The sequence below is a fragment of the Mus caroli genome, chromosome 7 (assembly GCF_900094665.2).
Source record: "Mus caroli chromosome 7, CAROLI_EIJ_v1.1, whole genome shotgun sequence".
NCBI lineage: Eukaryota > Metazoa > Chordata > Mammalia > Rodentia > Muridae > Mus > Mus caroli.
Window position 1 is genome coordinate 23,686,835 of NC_034576.1, and position 17,845 is coordinate 23,704,679.

The 17,845-nt window shown below is 52.1% G+C and overlaps 1 protein-coding gene across 3 annotated transcripts in view; it reads left to right on the forward strand.

The window, feature by feature from the left end:
* Positions 1-8,809, forward strand: part of Smg9 (SMG9 nonsense mediated mRNA decay factor) — a 23,290-nt gene extending 14,481 nt beyond the window's left edge. For all 3 annotated transcript variants that reach the window (XM_029480088.1, XM_021166798.2, XM_021166799.2), the window contains exons 7-14: positions 809-920; positions 2,389-2,484; positions 2,744-2,829; positions 5,862-5,968; positions 6,661-6,768; positions 6,898-7,026; positions 7,176-7,320; positions 8,334-8,809. In XM_029480088.1, coding sequence (XP_029335948.1) covers positions 809-920; positions 2,389-2,484; positions 2,744-2,829; positions 5,862-5,968; positions 6,661-6,768; positions 6,898-7,026; positions 7,176-7,320; positions 8,334-8,412 — 862 coding nt within the window. In that variant the 3' untranslated portion in view covers positions 8,413-8,809. The remainder of the gene's footprint in view (positions 1-808; positions 921-2,388; positions 2,485-2,743; positions 2,830-5,861; positions 5,969-6,660; positions 6,769-6,897; positions 7,027-7,175; positions 7,321-8,333) is intronic.
* The last annotated feature ends 9,036 nt before the right edge of the window (positions 8,810-17,845 follow it).

The following is a 17,845-nucleotide window of genomic DNA, read 5'->3' on the forward strand; positions in this document are numbered from 1 at the left end:
AGTGCACAGTCTTCACCACTGAGCCAGCTCCCTAGCCTGAGTGCACACTCTTCACCACTGAGCCAGCTCCCTAGCCTGAGTACACACTCTTCACCACTGAGCCAGCTCCCTAGCCTGAGTGCACAGTCTTCACCACTGAGCCAGCTCCCTAGCCTGAGTGCACAGTCTTGAGTGTGAGCTTTGTGGATGGCAGCATTTGTGTCACAGTACCAAAAGTCAGACATACTTGGGTGGGTTGTATCATTGCTTCCATTTAAAAAAAAAAAAATGAGACAAGGTCTTGCTTTGTAGACCAGACTGGCTGCATAGAGATTAACCTGCCCTTGTTTACTGAGTCCTGCGATTAATATGTACCATAGTACCTGGCTATTTTTATTATTATTTACAATGTAGCTCACTCTGTAGCCAGCTAGCCTGGAACTAATGGAAGTCGGCTTGCCTTGACTTCTGGTACTGGGATTGAAGATGTGCACCACAACTCCCTGCCCTCATCATCTCATCTCCATTTTGCAAATAGCAAACGGGTGGGAGGGCTTAAGGACCAGGAGGACAGAGTTGAGCTCTGCAGCGTTGGGCTAGCTGTCTCTGCCTGGGAGCACATGAGCCTGCTGACTCCCTTAGCTGGTGGTGTAAAGTTGCGGGGTAACAAACATGTCATCATCCCCCAACTACGGCCACAGATGGTAGAGATGTAAGGCCTGGGGCTGGCAGAGAATCTCAGCTCCAGTGTCCACTTCTCAGGGTATTCTCTGGGGATGAGAGGAGAGGAGCCACACAGCCCACACAGCCCTCGTTTTCCTCCTCACAGAGCATATGTCTTCCGGGCTCAGAGTGCGGAGATGAAGGAACGAGGGGGCAATCAGACCAGCGGCATTGACTTCTTCATTACCCAAGAGCGGATTGTCTTCCTAGACACGCAGGTGCGGGCCCCAGCCCCTCTCCCTGCCCTTTGCTTCCTCTTGTCAGAGTGTGGCCTGAAGGAGCTCTGAGCAGCATGCCTTCAGGGGTGGCCTGGGGGCTGTGTGGGTCCAGATCCTGAACGTCAGCCTTAGCAGCCCTGTGACCTCTGCCCCCAGGCCTGGTATTACTTGACAGAAGCGCGGGCTCTACCTGTTGGGAGCTCTGAGGAGTCATTGTAACAGTCCAGGCACAGTGCTTGGCCAGCACCTGGGACGAGGTTCTTGCTCAAGCTGTCACTGCTGTTGGGTCGTGGAAATCTGGGCTGCTTTCCTCAGCTCCTGCTCCTCCAGTGCCTCAGCCTGGCATCAGGCATTGTGCACTGAGGCCTACTGGCTGCTGTCCTCTCCCTCGTGAGCAGTCAGCAGGGCCTCACTATCTCAGCCTGTTCTCTCCACTTGAAGCTATCTGTGAACTGTGCAGCCTTGCTCAGGTCCTTCCCCAATTCTGCTCCTGAGTTTCAGAAAAGAGGAGTCACACTGCCTGCCTGCCTGCCTGCCTGGGTCGTTCCTACAGTTCAGAGAGTAAAGTCTTAGCAGTTGTGTAAACAGGAGGTAGACCTGAGCTGGATGCTCTTGTCTGTCAGCATTGGGGACCTAGAACAGTCTCTATGCTGTTGCCTGTTTGCCTGGACCATGCCTCCCTTCTGAAGACTCCTGTGGGTCATGCTTCTTGGACATTTCCAGCCTCCGGTACCACTGCTGTCCACATCACCTCCATTGCTGTGTGACTGGCTGCTGTGTCTGCTCTCCCCATCCCGAGCATTTTGGGCTCCGGGCCTGGACCGTTGTTGGTATTCCCTCTTGGTGGAAGCAGGGCTCTGATGACGCAGAGCGGAAATCTGCCGCCTGAGGAGGGCATCATGCAGGGGATGCAGGGACCTGCATACAAGCTGGGCTGGGTCAGGGGCCAGAGGAGAGAGGAGAGAGGAACGTTCTGGGAAATAGGGCCAGACTGATAGCACCTTGCAGAATGGCTCGCACGCTGATGAGAGCCGGGGAGGCTGTCAGAGTGAGTTTACAAGTTGACTGCAGCTTTAAGGAGAGTTCAGAGCCGCTGCTTCTCCAACAGGCACTGATGTAATTTGTAAATCCGCACCAGGTTTCACACTAATCATTTTTTGACCTAAGTAATTATTTCAGCAAAGCTTTGGAAACACATGAAACAGCCAACAACAAAGAGTCTTTAAGGGGATGGGGCTCATTCAAGCTGTGTGAAATTTACCAGGAGCTGCCGTTGGGCACCAGGCACTGGAGAGCAGCAGGGCCTGGGAAGATGCGTCGGCTTTGGAGTGCAGTGGTTAGCTCCTCTTGCTGCCAGCCCTCTACTAGTTAGAAGTGGCCTGCTGTGCTGCTAGCAGGGTTTGCCTGCACTCTCAGAGCTTACCTCATGGTAACCCTGCCCTCCCCGTCCACCGTTCATTTTTTGCAGCCCATCCTCAGCCCATCCATCTTGGACCACCTCATCAATAACGACCGCAAACTGCCTCCAGAGTATAACCTCCCTCACACCTATGTGGAAATGCAGGTGAGGGCTCTCAGCGAACCTGCCAAAGGGGGGGGGGGCAGCTCTGGCTGAGGGTCACACCTGGCCTCAGGCAGTCACTTACTCACCTCAGGCCGGTGCCCCTCTGTGGAAGGCCGGCTGCTTCCTGCCCGGCCACACTTAGTTTTCACACAGCTGTAAGGAAACAGGCCACAGTGCTACACACAGAAAGAGGCTCGGTGTGCCTCGGCCCTGCCCTGCAGCGCTGCTGCCCTGCAGCCGTGTCCCTCTGCTTCCACAGTCCCTGCAGATAGCTGCCTTCCTCTTCACGGTCTGCCACGTGGTGATCGTCGTGCAGGATTGGTTCACGGACCTCAGTCTGTACAGGTAAGTGCTGAGACAGGGATGGAGCCTGAGGGACGGAGCCTCAGGCCAGGGCCTCGCCATCCCCCTCAGCAGCCGCAGGGACACTGCTAATGATTGTTGCTGTAGATGATCCCCACCGAAGTCCTCTGCTGTCTTCTCCTCGGTGGAGGGCTAGGCAGTGGTTGAGGCAGGGATGGCCTCTTCCTCCCTAGTCCTTCCCAGCCGGTTAGGTGTCCTCACACAGGTGCAACGCTGCAGACGAGCTTAGGAGGAGTGTCTGGCCACTCAGGTGAGGTCTCATGGCCTCCCACCCCTCCTGTGAGGGAAGTCAGTGGTCAGCAAGCCAAGCCATGGTCTTTTGACAGCGGACACAGCAAAGTCATGAAGATGGTGGTTTTATGTGAAGGAAAGGCCTGTGCGACACCCCTGCAAAGCAAACCCCTCCTTCCAGACCTCACCTCACTGGGAGTAGGCGGCAGAGCCCTTTCTGTGCTGCCCTATAGGGCTCCTCACCATCAGGAAGGACGCCCCGCATCTGGCTGGCCGTGCAGCTCAGTTGCAAGGTCCTCCACCTCGTGCTCCTTGTCCCGGCTGGAAGTGCTTCCTCCCTCCGGCCTTCCCTCCCCTGCCCAGCCCCCACCATGGCACATTGCCACTCTAGAGGGACCCCACAGGTCTGATGGCCTCCCTCAGTGCAGGTCCCAGCAGTACATGCAGAGTCTGACACAGGCTGGTGCAGAGTTTACGAGGCCGGGCTTCTTCAGCCATTGGAGTGTTGTTTTCCAGCAGCTGTGTCTGCAGCAGGCATGTGTGCTGTGGTAATTTTTTTACCCAATAAGCCCGTATAAAAATCACACAACCAGTTACTATATTTATAAGCTATATGCCTAGACTGGGCAGATCTATCACTATGCTAATTTATTCCTCAGCTGTGAGACTCCTTGTTACTTGTGGCTTCTCTAGGCCATCTTGTTCTGCTCCATCTTCCTTCCACCTCCTCTTCCTCCATCGCCTTCCCTCTGCCAGTCCCACCTTTCCCTTCCACTGCCGAGTCATCGGCTCCAGCCTTTATTTGGCCATTCAGAATGGGAGAAGGTTCAGTGAGATCACCTGAGTGTGTGATCTCTTTCTCCCCGGGGCAGCCCCTCTTGAGAAAGCAGAATTAACATCAAAATACAAACAGCACCAGGGTATCCCACATTTCCCCCTCCCTTCTTGTCCAGTTAAAAGGCTCTTTTCTCTCAGATATAAATTGAGCACAACCCTTACAATTACTAAATGGTAAAATATAATATGTACTTAACATCTAGTCCATCATATTTGTCAATTTAGATAAAGTGCTCTACCACCTATCCTAACTTAGAGAGATTACAATTCTATACCTGAATTATGCTCTGATTTGCATTGCCATCAGAAAAACCATCCTTTCAAGTGTATATCACATCTCTCAATGCTAAACAAGTTACGTTTGATTACGAGACTGTAACTAGTCTTCAATCTCGTCATAAATCCAAAAACAAATTAAATATTACCTGAAAATATGAGAAGCGCAAAACAAAGCTGCTTAAACTTAACCAGTTGAAGAGAGCCGACTACCTGGACCTAATTTCTTATAGCGTTAGAGCATTTGTGTTCAGCCTTTTGGCCCAGAGCCATGTGGAAGACCTAGCAATGGAGCAGGAATATGAAAGACTAGCTTACCCTGTCTTGGCAGAGATTAGGAATCAACTATCCCACATCTGTTTGTCCTCTTTAGACAGTATTTTGCCTGAAGATGAAATAGGCAATTTCTGTCCCATGGCTACCTTGCCATAATGAGCAACCTTGCCTGGAGGTAAAGATGTTCAATGTCTTCTTTGAACAATGAAGGGGGTGCTGTCAGGAGCAGACATGTCTCATGGTCAAGTGATCCTTAATATTGAAGTAACATTAAATGTCACATTCTGTGGATTTCTGATGTTTTTTAAGACTATCTATGTAAAGTATATCTGAACCATTAAGCCTTAACTCCTCTAGCCATTTCTATTTGAGTAAATTGAAAACTCTTTATTATAATTAGATCAGAATCTAACATAACCATGAGTTTGTTGTCTGGCTCTAAACAGTTTGTAGTAGCAGCTATTAGAAGGACTGGGCCAAAGCCGTGTGTTCTTAAGTGAGTTGCTCTTGAATATCCAACACTAGAGATGGGACCGAGTAGTGGGTCTCCCCAACAACAGAAAAGGTGTTGCCAGGCAGGGTTGTGGCCGTTTCTGAGTGACATGATTCTGGAGCAGCCCCTGCTTGCTCATTCATACAAGTGAAGACCCCCATGCATGCCAAGCACTGGGCACACAGGTGTGAAGAACACAGAGCAGGCGGCTCCTGTGGGACTTGTGTTCTGTCGGGACCATGGTCTGCAGGTGGGCCCTCGCCACTGCGGGTGAGCACTTAGGAGAATGCCCAAGTACTAGCAGTCTCCTTTCCCATTAGATAGCAGGTTTGTTTTATTTACTGTTACACACTTGGAAAATAGCACAGAGTGAAAATACATCCACATAAAGACCTGTGCACAGGTATTTATAGCACCTTTGTTCATAATGGCCGCGTGAAAGCAGCCAGCTTGCCCGTGAGAGGCTGAATAGATGAGGTAGGTCCACCCAGACAATGGAGTTACTCAGCAGTGGAAAGAGTGAGCTGTCAAGCCATGAAAGGAATGGAGGAACCTTAAATGCATATTGTTAAGAAGCCAGTGTGGGAAGGCTGCAGAGTGTGCGGTTCCTGGAGGAGGCAGAGCCTGGGTGCAGGACAGGGACTGGGGTGAAACAGCAGCACAGCACGGGGATCCCACACAGTCACCCACTCTGCCCAGTGCGCGTGCGCGCACACACACACACACACACACACACACACACACACGGAAACCCAAAGGTAGTGCACAATTCCTACAGGTGGCCATGGGCTGCTGTTGCATTGCAGGGCTGTAGCTCTCATCAGAATCTCAAGGGGAGTCCTCCCCAGAGGGTGGGAGGGTGTCCATGTGTGATCATCAGCCTTTTGCTCCACTCCTGCAGGTTCCTGCAGACAGCTGAGATGGTGAAGCCGTCCACACCGTCCCCCAGCCACGAGTCCAGCAGCTCTGCAGGCTCAGACGAGGGCACCGAGTACTACCCCCACCTGGGTGAGAGCCACTCTGGAGACCTGGGGAGTGTGAGGGGACAGAAAGGGTTAGCTGGGGCTTCCTCTCTGACCCACACTGTTTCAGTGTCCTTGGCATCCCAGGGCTGCAGAAACAAGCCCTGGGTTGGTGTGTGTGTCCCATGACCTGCTCACCCTCCAGTCCTGTGTCCTGCCTGCTCTCTGCATGCTCTGTCCTCCCTGATGCCCCTCTTCAAGGATTGTGCTTCACACACACACACACACACACACACACACACACACACACGCACACACGCACACACGCACATATGCACACACACAGTTCACACTTGCTGTGATCTTTTTTTTTTTTTTAAGATTTATTTATTATTATATCTTAAGTACACTCTAGCTGTCTTCAGACGCACCAGAAGAGGGCATCAGATCTCATTACGAATGGTTGTGAGCCACCATGTGGTTGCTGGGATTTGAACTTGGGACCTTCGGAAGAGCAGTTGTTACTCTTAACCACTGAGCCATCTCTCCAGCCCTGCTGTGGTCTTTCTAGCCTCCTTTGAGTCTCCCGTAACGTTCTTGATCACACAGCTGCCCTCGTCTCTTTCCATCAGGCTAGGGAATCCTATCAGGAAGGAATCAGGTCTGGCTTGTGTCTGGGTAGTGATCCCATGGTGAGGCCAGGCGCTGTCTGCCTCACTGCTACACCCTCCCGCCCAGTCTTCCTGCAGAATAAGGCACGTAGGGAGGACTTCTGTCCCCGGAAGCTACGTCAGATGCACCTGATGATTGACCAGCTCATGGCACACTCCCACCTGCGCTACAAGGGTGAGCATCCCCGAGCTTCTCGTAGATCGTATGCCACTCCCAGGCAGGACCCCCAGATGAGCCTTCCTGGCTGCCAGTCCCCCAGCCCAGCCCCCAGCTCAGGCTGCAGCTGAAGTGTCTGCTTTCCAGGGACGCTGTCCATGCTACAGTGCAACGTCTTCCCAGGGCTGCCGCCCGACTTCCTTGATGCTGAGGTCAACTTGTTCCTGGTGCCCTTCATGGACAGTGAAGCTGAGAACGAGAACCCACCTCGAGCAGGTAGAGTTACCCTAGGGGACACTGGGCCATGGGGAGACAACCTGCCCTGGGGCTGGGGCCTTTCTCAGGGCTGTGTGTTTCAGCACTGGAGAGGTTTGGGGAAAGCTGGTCTGAAGCAAAACTCTGAAATACCCACCCCACTGTTCCAGGACCTGGCTCCAGCCCCCTCTTTTCCCTCCTGCCTGGGTACCGAGGTCACCCCAGCTTCCAGTCCTTGGTCAGCAAGCTCCGCAGCCAGGTGATGTCTATGGCTCGGCCACAGCTGTCACACACGATCCTCACTGAGAAGAATTGGTAAGGGTTCTCTGGAGTGGGTGCATTGGAGGAGCCTGCTCAGTGCAACCTAGAGGTGGGGAACCTCAGTAACACCCAGCCCTCCCGGCCTTCTAATCACCTGCAGGGGACACTTGTGTGTCACTAACCCACTGGCCTCTCGGGCTTGATACAGGGTTTTTTTTTCTGGAAGAAATTTATGGCATGGTAGTTCATGTCTATAGTCTCAGCACTCAAGAGACTGAGGCAGGGGGATCATCATGAATTCAAGGCCAACTTAAGCTACATAGTGAGTTCCAGACCAGTGTGATATTCAAAGTGAGACCCTGTCTCAAAAACAGAAATTTAGGCCCAAAGGAAATGTCACATGGCAGAGTCACACACTTGTATGAACCCACTCAGTAGCCAGGAGAAGGATCAGTGAGCCTGGTTAAGCTTGGAGATTTACTCAAGGTCGTGAGTGCCCAACCTCGCAAATGCTGTGCTTGGCTCCCTCTGCATCATTCTGTGTCCCTCTGTCCCTCCTGCCTGTCTGCTGGCACCTTCCCATACCCTACTCGAAGCCCCGTCTTCACAGGGCTCCTGTGTGCACCCCACAGAGGAGCATTGCCTGCCTGGTCAGTTGGAGAGAGCTGACACACAGCAGAGTGGTGTGTCTGGTGCAGTCAGCGAGGAGTTGGGAGCACAGGCAGAGCCCACTCACCGAACCCTTAGGGCAAGGCTCAGGCTCCTGCCATTGTCTGAACCAGGGCCTGAGGGCAGGACAGGCCCCGGGCTGTGTAGCTGCTGTTGAATGAGTTTGTCCATCACAGTACTGGAGGGGAGGGGAGACACTATTACCACAGAGCACAACGCTAAGTGGAGACTTGGACCTTCATCCAAGTCCAGCCCTCAGCCTCCTTGGGAGAGGGCATAGAAACAGGGTGACTCCATCAGGGTCGACAACATTGTTGAAGGCTCTGGGAAGCTCACTTGTAAGCCGGAACTTATTTGGGCCTTAGTTTGCCACCCTGACTACAGACCTCCACCCACAGGTTCCACTACGCTGCCCGAATCTGGGATGGGGTGAAGAAGTCCTCAGCCCTGGCAGAGTACAGCCGCCTGCTGGCCTGAGGCCGAGGGAGGAGCAGCATGCAGGGAACTGCCCTGTCCTGTGGGCTGTCCTGTGGACAGTGAGGGCACAGCCACCCTCCAGCAAGGGAGGAGAGTGACAGAGGCCTGGCAGAGGGATCGTGGCTTCCCGCTGAGAGACGTGAGGTGTCTGAGGCCAGCCCCTCCCTCAAATGGGGGGCTGCTCACAGGGTGACGAAGAGATCCCACCCCGAGCCTGGTATGAGCAGCCTTTCCCAAATCTCCATAGAGACCAGCAGCAGCAGGAGGAGGAGTCAATGTGCCAGGAAGCCTGACCCCACTGAGTCTGACTCCAGGCCTTCCGTGGGAAACAGGGTTGGGGCTGGAGAGCTCTTCAAGGCGAGGGTCTGATGGTTCGAATAAATGTGGTCACAGAGCCTGCTCTGGGGTTTGTTCTTTCTCGAACAGAGGGCAGCTAATCCTGTTACTAGAGCCTACATAAAGACAATGCCTGTCTTAGGCTAAAAAGGTAGAATTGTCAAGTGCAGTGACTTGGCCTATAAACCCATCAGGAGATAGAAACAGGATCAAGAGTTCAAGGCCAGCTTCAGCCTACCACATGAGACCCTGACTAAATAAATGAATAGATAATAGGGCCATCATGTAACATGCTGTGTTTGCCCATAGCCCTTCTCTCGCCCTTATGAATTGACTCTTAGAAACAGCTTGGATATCCCTGGCCTCAGACCCCAAACAATGTGTGCGCCGCCTCTGCTCACTTGCACATGGTGGTCCTTCTTGGTTCTGCTTCCCAAAGCAGGCCCCAGATCAGTCTAGCTCAGTCTCACACCACAGCCACCAGCCTGCCTGGCTACACTTGACCTCTCATCTCTTCCTCAGAGGCATGTCCTTCCTGTTCTGTTCCCATATAAGGAGTGTCCAGGAGCCTCTTGAACAGGCATAGCTAGGGGGAGCAGCAAATGGCAGGCCAGAAGTGGGGAGTCCATGCAGGTCTACAGAGAGCAGAGCTCGCAGTTTGGGAGGTCCAAGACACAAGGCACACACCATGGCGCTCAGTCCCCAGACTCCCCTCTCAGGTTCTTGCCCCATGCGGATGATTTTTGTTGTTATTGTTTGAGCGAATACTTTGATGAGTCTCTTTTACAAATACACTGGACAGCCATGCTGCCTGCATCGGCTGCAATCCTGGGCCCCAGGCCTGCACACGCCTTCCCAGCCAGAACTTTCATCTGTCTGTACCCTGACCCTGAATAATCTCCAAGATCAACATCCTGTCATTCCTTCGTTGTGACTTTGGTTGTTGACTTACCGCTGATTGATGGACCGTTTTCTTAGCTCTAGTTCACCTTCATAAGTGGCCATCACCATGTAACCCACACCAGCAGGACGGCTGCTCAGCCAGCCTGATTCCCTTCACAGACATGGTAACACAAAATTTAAGCTCCTGTGTTATCACACTTTGTACTGGAAGATCCTGGGGAAATTTGCTCTGGAGGACCCACCATGTGCTTGCTTCAGCATCTCGAGTGCCTCAGAGTTAGGGAGTAAGAGGGCACTGGGATATGAGCTTCCAGATGGTCTTAAAGCCCCTCGGTGCTGTGCCCTCACACAGAGGGCCTTATGCCAGGCCCCCAACTGTGCAGAAACTCTGCTGCCCTCTCCACCCAAGGTAGCCCAGCTCTTCCCTGTCAAAACCCGGGTCTTGGCCAGGACGGTGGCACCCATCTGTCGTCCCAGCACTGCCAAGGCAGCAGGGTCACAAAATCCAGGTCAGCAGTGGCTACACAGAGATTAGAGCCTGTCTCAGGCATCCATGATCAGACCAAGCTAAGCTCATCCAGGTTTCAGGGGAGGCATCCTCTGCTTGGGAGTTTGCACCAGACTAGGGCAAGAGAAACAGGCCAACAAGCAAGCCTCACTCCGGAGAGAAAGAGCCTAAGTTCCAGTCCTAACACCACCCAGCCCGGGACGATCTGTGTCCTGTGGGCCCTGCCCTGCAGCTGGAGCAGCTCCATATCCAGCAGGGAGCATCTAGGGATGGTGAGAAAGGTGCCATGTGCCCAGGGCTGTGACCACAGAGGCATACATGACTGGCTTGCAGCAATAGTGTCTTGGGTTTATGGAGAAACTGGTTGAGTTGCTCAGTTTGTCTGGCAAGGAGTCAGGCCAGCGTGTTTAGGTTCCTGAGCACTCCCTCTGCCCAGCATGTGACAGGCAGAGAGTAGCATTGGCACCTAGCCAGGTGAGCTGTGGACAGCTCTGCTCTGAGAGCCGTGTTGAGATGGCCAACACAGCAGCCAGAAACGCCACCAGGCCTCACAACTCCTCATCATCCTCAGCCAGTGGAAACCACAGCCAGCAGGGAGGCCTTCATGTCCACTGCAAGAAAGGCTACCCACTTCCCTCCTGTCCCACTAGCAGCTGCCTAGGTTACACTCTAGAGAGCACAGCATGTGGCGTGAGGATGTCAGCCCTATGGCCAGGCGCTCTCTGTTCCAATCTCAGCCCTACCAACTGCATGTGGCCTTCAGCGAGTGCCCAAACCTCTCTGGGCATCTGCTTTCCCATCTGTGAAATAAGGTTTTCTGACCCGTGCCTCTGCTGGGTCTGAAAGTGCAGACTTCATGGAGCCCCCAAGGTTCCAAATTTACATATGTGGCTATCCTCTGTCACCTGTGTGATATGAGCCAACTGTAGGGTTTAGTCCAGTCACAAGGTGTGGTTTTATACTGCCCCTTTGCCTACTCTGGACCTTGACTGGATGGTAGAGTATTTCATCCGCCCCAGAGCCCACACCTGCCAACACCATCCCAGATCTCAGAAGCTGCTGGACTTCAGCAGACACGGAAGTCTGCTTGTCTCAGAACAGATGGAGTAGAAGCAATTGCCCTGGCAGGCATTGTGTACTCCCAGACTGAGGCAGGAGGATTACCACAAGTTCTAGGTCAGTTTGGACTTCGGAATGAAAGCCTATCTTAGCCAGGCATGGTGGCGCTCGCACCTTTAATTAATCCCAGCACTCGGGAGGCAGAGGCAGGCCAGATTTCTGAATTCGAAGCCAGCCTGGTCTACAGAGTGAGTTCCAGGACAGCCAGGGCTACACAGAGAAACACTGTCTTTAAAAAGGAAAAAAAGAAAAAGAAAGGAAAGAGAAGGGAAGGGAGGAAGCAAGCCTGTCTTAAACAGCCAGTGGGAGTTGAGAAAATCAGTAAGAATGCCTGCTGGTAACCTGGGTTAAGTCCCCTGGAACCACATGGTAGAAGAGAACCAACTCCTACAACTAAGCTTGTCCATTAACCTCCACACACACACAACACCCACACACAACACCCCACACACACACAACACACACAACACACCCACACACACCCACACACACCCACACACACCCACACACACAACACACACACACAACAACCCCACACACACACAACACACACACACACAACACACACACAACACCCACACACGCACACACAACACACACACACAACACACACACACGTGCACACACACAACACGCACACACACACACGCACACACATTTTTTTTTTAAAGGAAAGAAAAGTTAATAGATCTGTTTCTAGCAATTAAAGTGTAGCCCACATGTGGACAGCCACTGTTGGCACGTGCCTCTGCCACAGTGCTGGGCCCCAGCAGCAATACGTACTAGGCATCCTGAGCACTGCCAGGGCTGCCAGACTCCCTGCTCCCAGCCTTCAGAACTCGATCTCCAATAGGATGGGGATGGCAGTATGTTCTGAGTCACCCTTTCTCTAGATCTCTGCGTGCCTGTCTTAAGTGGTTTAATGTTAATGACAAATTCGTCTTGCTGCCTTGGCTTCCGTCTTTAGGTCTGTCCTAAGTTGTTTGAACTCAGGTACAATTCATCACCTTCACCCAGATCAAACTTGCCCTGCCCTGTGGTGGTTCGAGCTCCAGCCCACTTGTTCACCTCAGCCTAACAGGTCTCACAAGAGCTGACCGCAGCAAAGCTTAATGTCAACGTCACAGTCTCTTAAAGAGGTTCCGTTTTGAGCAGTCTTCGCCAGTGCGCTGGGGATCATGCCAGATGAACTTAATAAAACCACAGCCCCACACAAGTCCCTCCCTCCCTCTCCCTTCTCCCTATCGCCTCCTCCAAATAAAAGGAAATCAAAGTACTTGGTAAGCCAAGCCTGCATTTCTAGCTACTCGAGAGGCTGAGGAAAGACGATTGCAAGTTCAAGGCCTGCCTGGACCACCGAGTAAGCTTGAGCAAGTTAGACCCTGTCTCAGAATAAAAAGTAGAAAACAATGGGAGATATAGTTTATCTGTAGAGCCCCTGCCTAGAATCCCCCAGTGAGGGGCTGGGGACATGGCTCAGGGGTAGAGCTACTTACCATTGGAGAGGCACTAGGCTTACTCTCTTCTCATTAAATACAAATGAATGAATGAATGAATGAATGATAAAAATTAAAAGTAGCAATGTCCACAATACTTGAGGCTTTGCCAGCAGGAGGACTAGGAGGAATAATGTGGCTGTTTTATTAACATATGTTCACTGATAGCCCCGCCTCATAACAGCTGGAAAGGAGATTCTCTGGCACTGAGAGGAGGAATAGCGTGCTGAGTGCCACCAGCTAGCATACAGGCTGTTAGGAATGGAACCCAGAGCCCTGCTTCAGTCTCCTGTGCTGGTATTACAGGCATGTGCCACTACATCCAGCCACGTGCTCACTACATCATCGTCTCAGAGAGCAGGAAACGGACCTAGAGGTTTAATTTATTTATTATATGTAAGTACACTGTAGCTGTCTTCAGACACACACACACACACACACTCACACCCAGAAGAAGGCATCAGATCTCATTACAGATGGTTATGAGCCACCATGTGGTTGCTGGGATTTGAACTGTCAGTGCTCTTAACTGCTGAGCCATCTCTCCAGCCCAGGTCTAGAAGTCCCTTCCTTAAGACATTTGGCGGGCTCCAGAGCCAGGACGTGGTGCAGCACTCATGGGTCCTTTTAGCCATACAGCCTCCTACGGCTTTACAGATGCATACTCAATGTGTCCAGACCTCTAGGCCAGACCAGTTGGCACAGACCTGAAGGAAGAGGCCTAATGGGGCTGGCGCTGGAACTGTGACCACCCTGGCCTCCCACCATCTGAGTCCCTGTGTTTGCTCAGGAATGACTGGCCAGAAAATCCTGCCACCAGGCCTTGCTACCTTGATGAGTATGGTGGGCCAGGGAAGGTGGTGTGGACATTCTGTCCTTGTGTGACCATACGTATCCCCAGCCAAGACACCAGGCAGGTCATGTCCTCAAATTTGTTGTGCGTGTTCTTGTGGGTACATTAGTGCGTGCGGGGGCAGCCATGCACAGTGCTGGTGTGTGGAAGTCAGAGGATAACCCTGAGGGTTGGTCCTCAGGTGTAGACCATCACCTGTTTGAGACAGGGCTCCTCGTTGGCCTGGAACCTTACCATGTAGGCCAGGCCAGGCGGCTGGCCCTAAACTCCCAGGGATCCACCTATCTCTGCCTCCCATCTCATTATCACTGATATAACGGGGCCTTTGTTTTATTGTGTTTTGATAGCCAACCATGACCTTTAGCTTCTGATCCTCCTGCCTCCACCTGGTGAGTACTGGGGTTAGAGGCAGATGCTCACACCACTCAGAGTTGATGTAGCTCTGGGATGGAGGGAGGGAGCGCTGAGCTTTGCCATGCCCGGCAAGCACTGTACCACTGCATCCCTCCCTTGACCTTCTTCTTCCTTTCTCTTTCTTTCTTTCTTCTTTCTTTCTTTCTTTCTTTCTTTCTTTCTTTCTTTCTTTCTTTCTTCCTTCCTTCCTTNTCCTTCCTTCCTTCCTTTTCTTTCTTTCTTTCTTTCTTTCTTTCTTTCTTTCTTTCTTTCTTTCTTTCTTTCTTTCCTCTGTGTGTGTGTGTGTGTGTGTGTGTTAGAATTTGAATTGAGGGCCTCACACTTAGTAGGCAAACATTCGACAGCTGAGCTACATCCCCATCCCATCCCATGCAGTCTCAACTTCTGAAAGGGCCTGGCTATGAGAGAGGAGTCTGTTTACTTGTTCAGCAGTGGAGAAGAAGTTCTCAGGAGCCCTTTGGCTGCTCCGTCTCAGGGAAACGTTTACTGTTGATAAGGTTCAGGCAGGGGCCATCTTAGAAGGGAGCTGGAACAGTGGGTTGGGAAGCCACAGGAAAGTTTGAGCAACACACACACACACACCAGCACATGCACATGCTCACAGTCATGGGCATGCACAAATTCCGTGGTCCTATGGGAAATGAAGCTTGGGCCTGACCAACAGTGCAGAGATCTGGGCCCAGAGCTGCAGGCACAGAACAAGGTATGAACTGGGGGTCTGAGGTGGACATAGAGAAAGAGACAGGAAGTGGGGACCCATTGGCCGAGAGAGTAGAAGAGAGATGATAAAGAAAATCCCAGCATGTCCCTCTCCACCTTGAGACCTGTGGTGAGACTGTTCAGTTCCTGGCTCCTAACCCTTCCATCGCAGCCCCAGACAGAGCCAGGATGTCCTGGGTTTGGGATGTCAGCAGTCCATAGGGCACAGGGTTGTAGGCTGATTTAGAACATAGATTTGAAAAGGACCATCTGAAGGTCTGTGCTTTCATATGTGTGAGCCCCTGTGTATCTGGTACCCACAGAGGCAAGAGGAGGACACTGGATCTTCTGGGACTGGAGTTACAGGTAGTTCTGAGCCACCATGTGGGTTCTGGGAACCAAACCCAGGTCCTCTGCAACCATCTCTCCACCCAAGCTGGGGCTTGTATTGTTTGTTTGTTTGGCCGCAGAGGTTTCTTTCCAGCACTAGGCCTCATGCATTGGAAGCCAATGCTTCCAACCCTGAGTGCAGCACTAGTTCAAATTCTCAGTGTAGCTGAGGGAAACCTTGAACTCTCAGTCCTCCAGCCTCCACCCCTGCTGCAATTACAGGCATTGCCCTATGATGCCCAGCCAGGTCTGGGTTTCTTCTATCCCTGCAGCCTCTTTGATGCAGATAGGGCCATGAGGGTTCCTAAGTAATTCTGGTAAAGACAAAACAAGGGAGAGGCCTCTTGGGGAAGGGAGAGTTCTGTGTAAGGGTACTTACACACAAGCCTGGTGCCCTGAGTTCAGTCCCCAGAACCAACATAAACAGGAGAGGAGAGAACGTGTAAGGTTGTCCTGTGACCTTTGTGTGTTACTACATGCTTAAACACACACACACACACACAGAGTAGGGAAGAGAAAAAAAAGGAAAGAGAGAGTCCTTTTACAAAGCAGAGAGAGTCCACACCCCTTAATCTCCCAGGGGAAGGAAACTATTAGTCTGGGGCTACTTGCTAGGGCTGGGTCACTCCAGGTCAGAGCTCTCCTCAGATCCTGGAATCCTGAGGAAGCAGATGGGAGCGACTTGGGTGAGCCCAGCTCCCTTGTCCCACATCCTTGTCTGCCACCTGCTTTGTGCAGTCTCCAGAACCTTCCCGAGAGTTTCATGAAGCTTGGAAAGCTTCCCACAGTGTAACTGCCAGGCTGGATCCCAGCCCAGCCTTCCTCCACACAGGAGGCACAGGAGGCAGAGCCTGGAGGCTTCGGCTCTGCTACTCCTTCCGCTGCAGCCCAGCCAGGCATCCAGTTGACCCTCCCAAAGGAGGTCAGGCTGTTTCTGCTGCTCAGACTACTGAAACTCCAAGATGAGCTTCCCAGCCTGCCCTGGACCCTCCGTCTCTCCCAGAACGGCCAGTCACAGGGCAGCTGATCACACCCATCCACCTGCCCCTGCCTCTCTAGCTCTCGTGAACCACAAATGTGACTTTTCATCTCGCACTGCCAAGTTCCTATCACACAGCTGCATCAGCAGCTCAGGCGTGCAGCTCCTTCTTTCAGATAGTCCCAGGCCATTCTAGGCTGGGCAGGAAATCAAAAATCAGCTTCCACACAGCCCCTACGTCTCAATGAGGCCTCTGCACTATTGGAAACTATTGATATGTTTATGAATTTTTCTTGACAGGGTTTCTCTGTGTAGCTCTGGGTGTCCTAGAACTCACTCTGTAGATCAGGTTGGCTTTGAACTCAGATCCACCTGCCTCTACCCCACAAGTTTTGGAATTAAAGGTGTGTACTAGGGCTAGAGAGATGACTCAGAGGTTAAGAGCACTGACTGCTCTTCCAGAGGTCCTGAGTTCAATTCCCAGCAACCACATGGTGGCTCACAACCATCTGTAATGGGATCTGATGCCTTCTTCTGGTGTGTCTGAAGACAGCTACAGTGGACTCCTATATATAAATATTTAAAAAAAAAAAAAAAAAGGTCGGGTGTGGTGGCGCACGCCTTTAATCCCAGCACTCGGGAGGCAGAGGCAGGCAGATTTCTGAGTTCGAGGCCAGCCTGGTCTACAAAGTGAGTTCCAGGACAGCCAGGGCTATACAGAGAAACCCTGTCTCGTAAAACAAAACAAAACAAAAAAAAGTTGTGTGCCACCTCACCTGCCTTTCTGGTAGGTTGAATACTTCCTAAATACTTCCTAAACAGGGAGTTCTGGCTTGAGCAGGCCAGTGTCCTGTGTATCACCACCATGACCACCACCAAGAATCAAGCACAGAGGAAGGCCTAGGTAGGAGCCATCTCTCACTGGGACATGAACCTCACCCATGAGCATACCACTCACAGCGGTGTGTCGTCAGATACACCTCCCGACACCAGAAACCCCCTTAGCCCATCAACCCTTCACTCTAATCCCCATGACCACACTCCACGACAATGATGTGGTTTGGATCTTGAGTGGTTAGAGGTGGGGAGCTGGGGTGCCACTCAGCGGGTAGGATGCTCACTCTGCATGCAGGAGCCTCAGTTCCACCCCAGCACCCAATAAACCAGATGTGGTGGTGCACCCCTGTAATTCCTCACTCTGGAGATGGAGGACCGGAGTCAAGATTCAAGATGTAGTTCAATGTCAAGGTGGGCTCTAGGCAGCCTTGTCTCAATGGCAAAGCTTTTAGGAGATGGGGTCACGAAGGGGCTGAAGGCGGCATCGGTGGATTGGCCCATTACTGAATTCATAATATGATGTAGGGGTAGGGGTGGGAACCATAGCTCATAGAGCCTTGATGGGAGGAAGTGGGTAGCTGGGGTGGATGACTTTGAAGGGCATGGCTTACTGTTCGAGGTAGGTGTGTGTGTGTGTGTGTGTGTCTACTTCCTGGATTCCACGATATAAACAGCCTCACCTGCCATGTCTTCCTGGAGCCAAGAGGTTCTGTCTCACCACAGGACTTCTAGGGTTGAAGCCAACAGACCTGCGCTGAAGCCTTTGAAACTGGGAAGCCTCTTAAATCTTCAGGTGGCTCTGCTAAAGTGTTTTGTGCAGATCCCCTACCTCAAAATCATGGAGACTTACAGGACTCTAGATGGGATGTAGGTCAGCTGTAGGACACTTGCCCCAAATT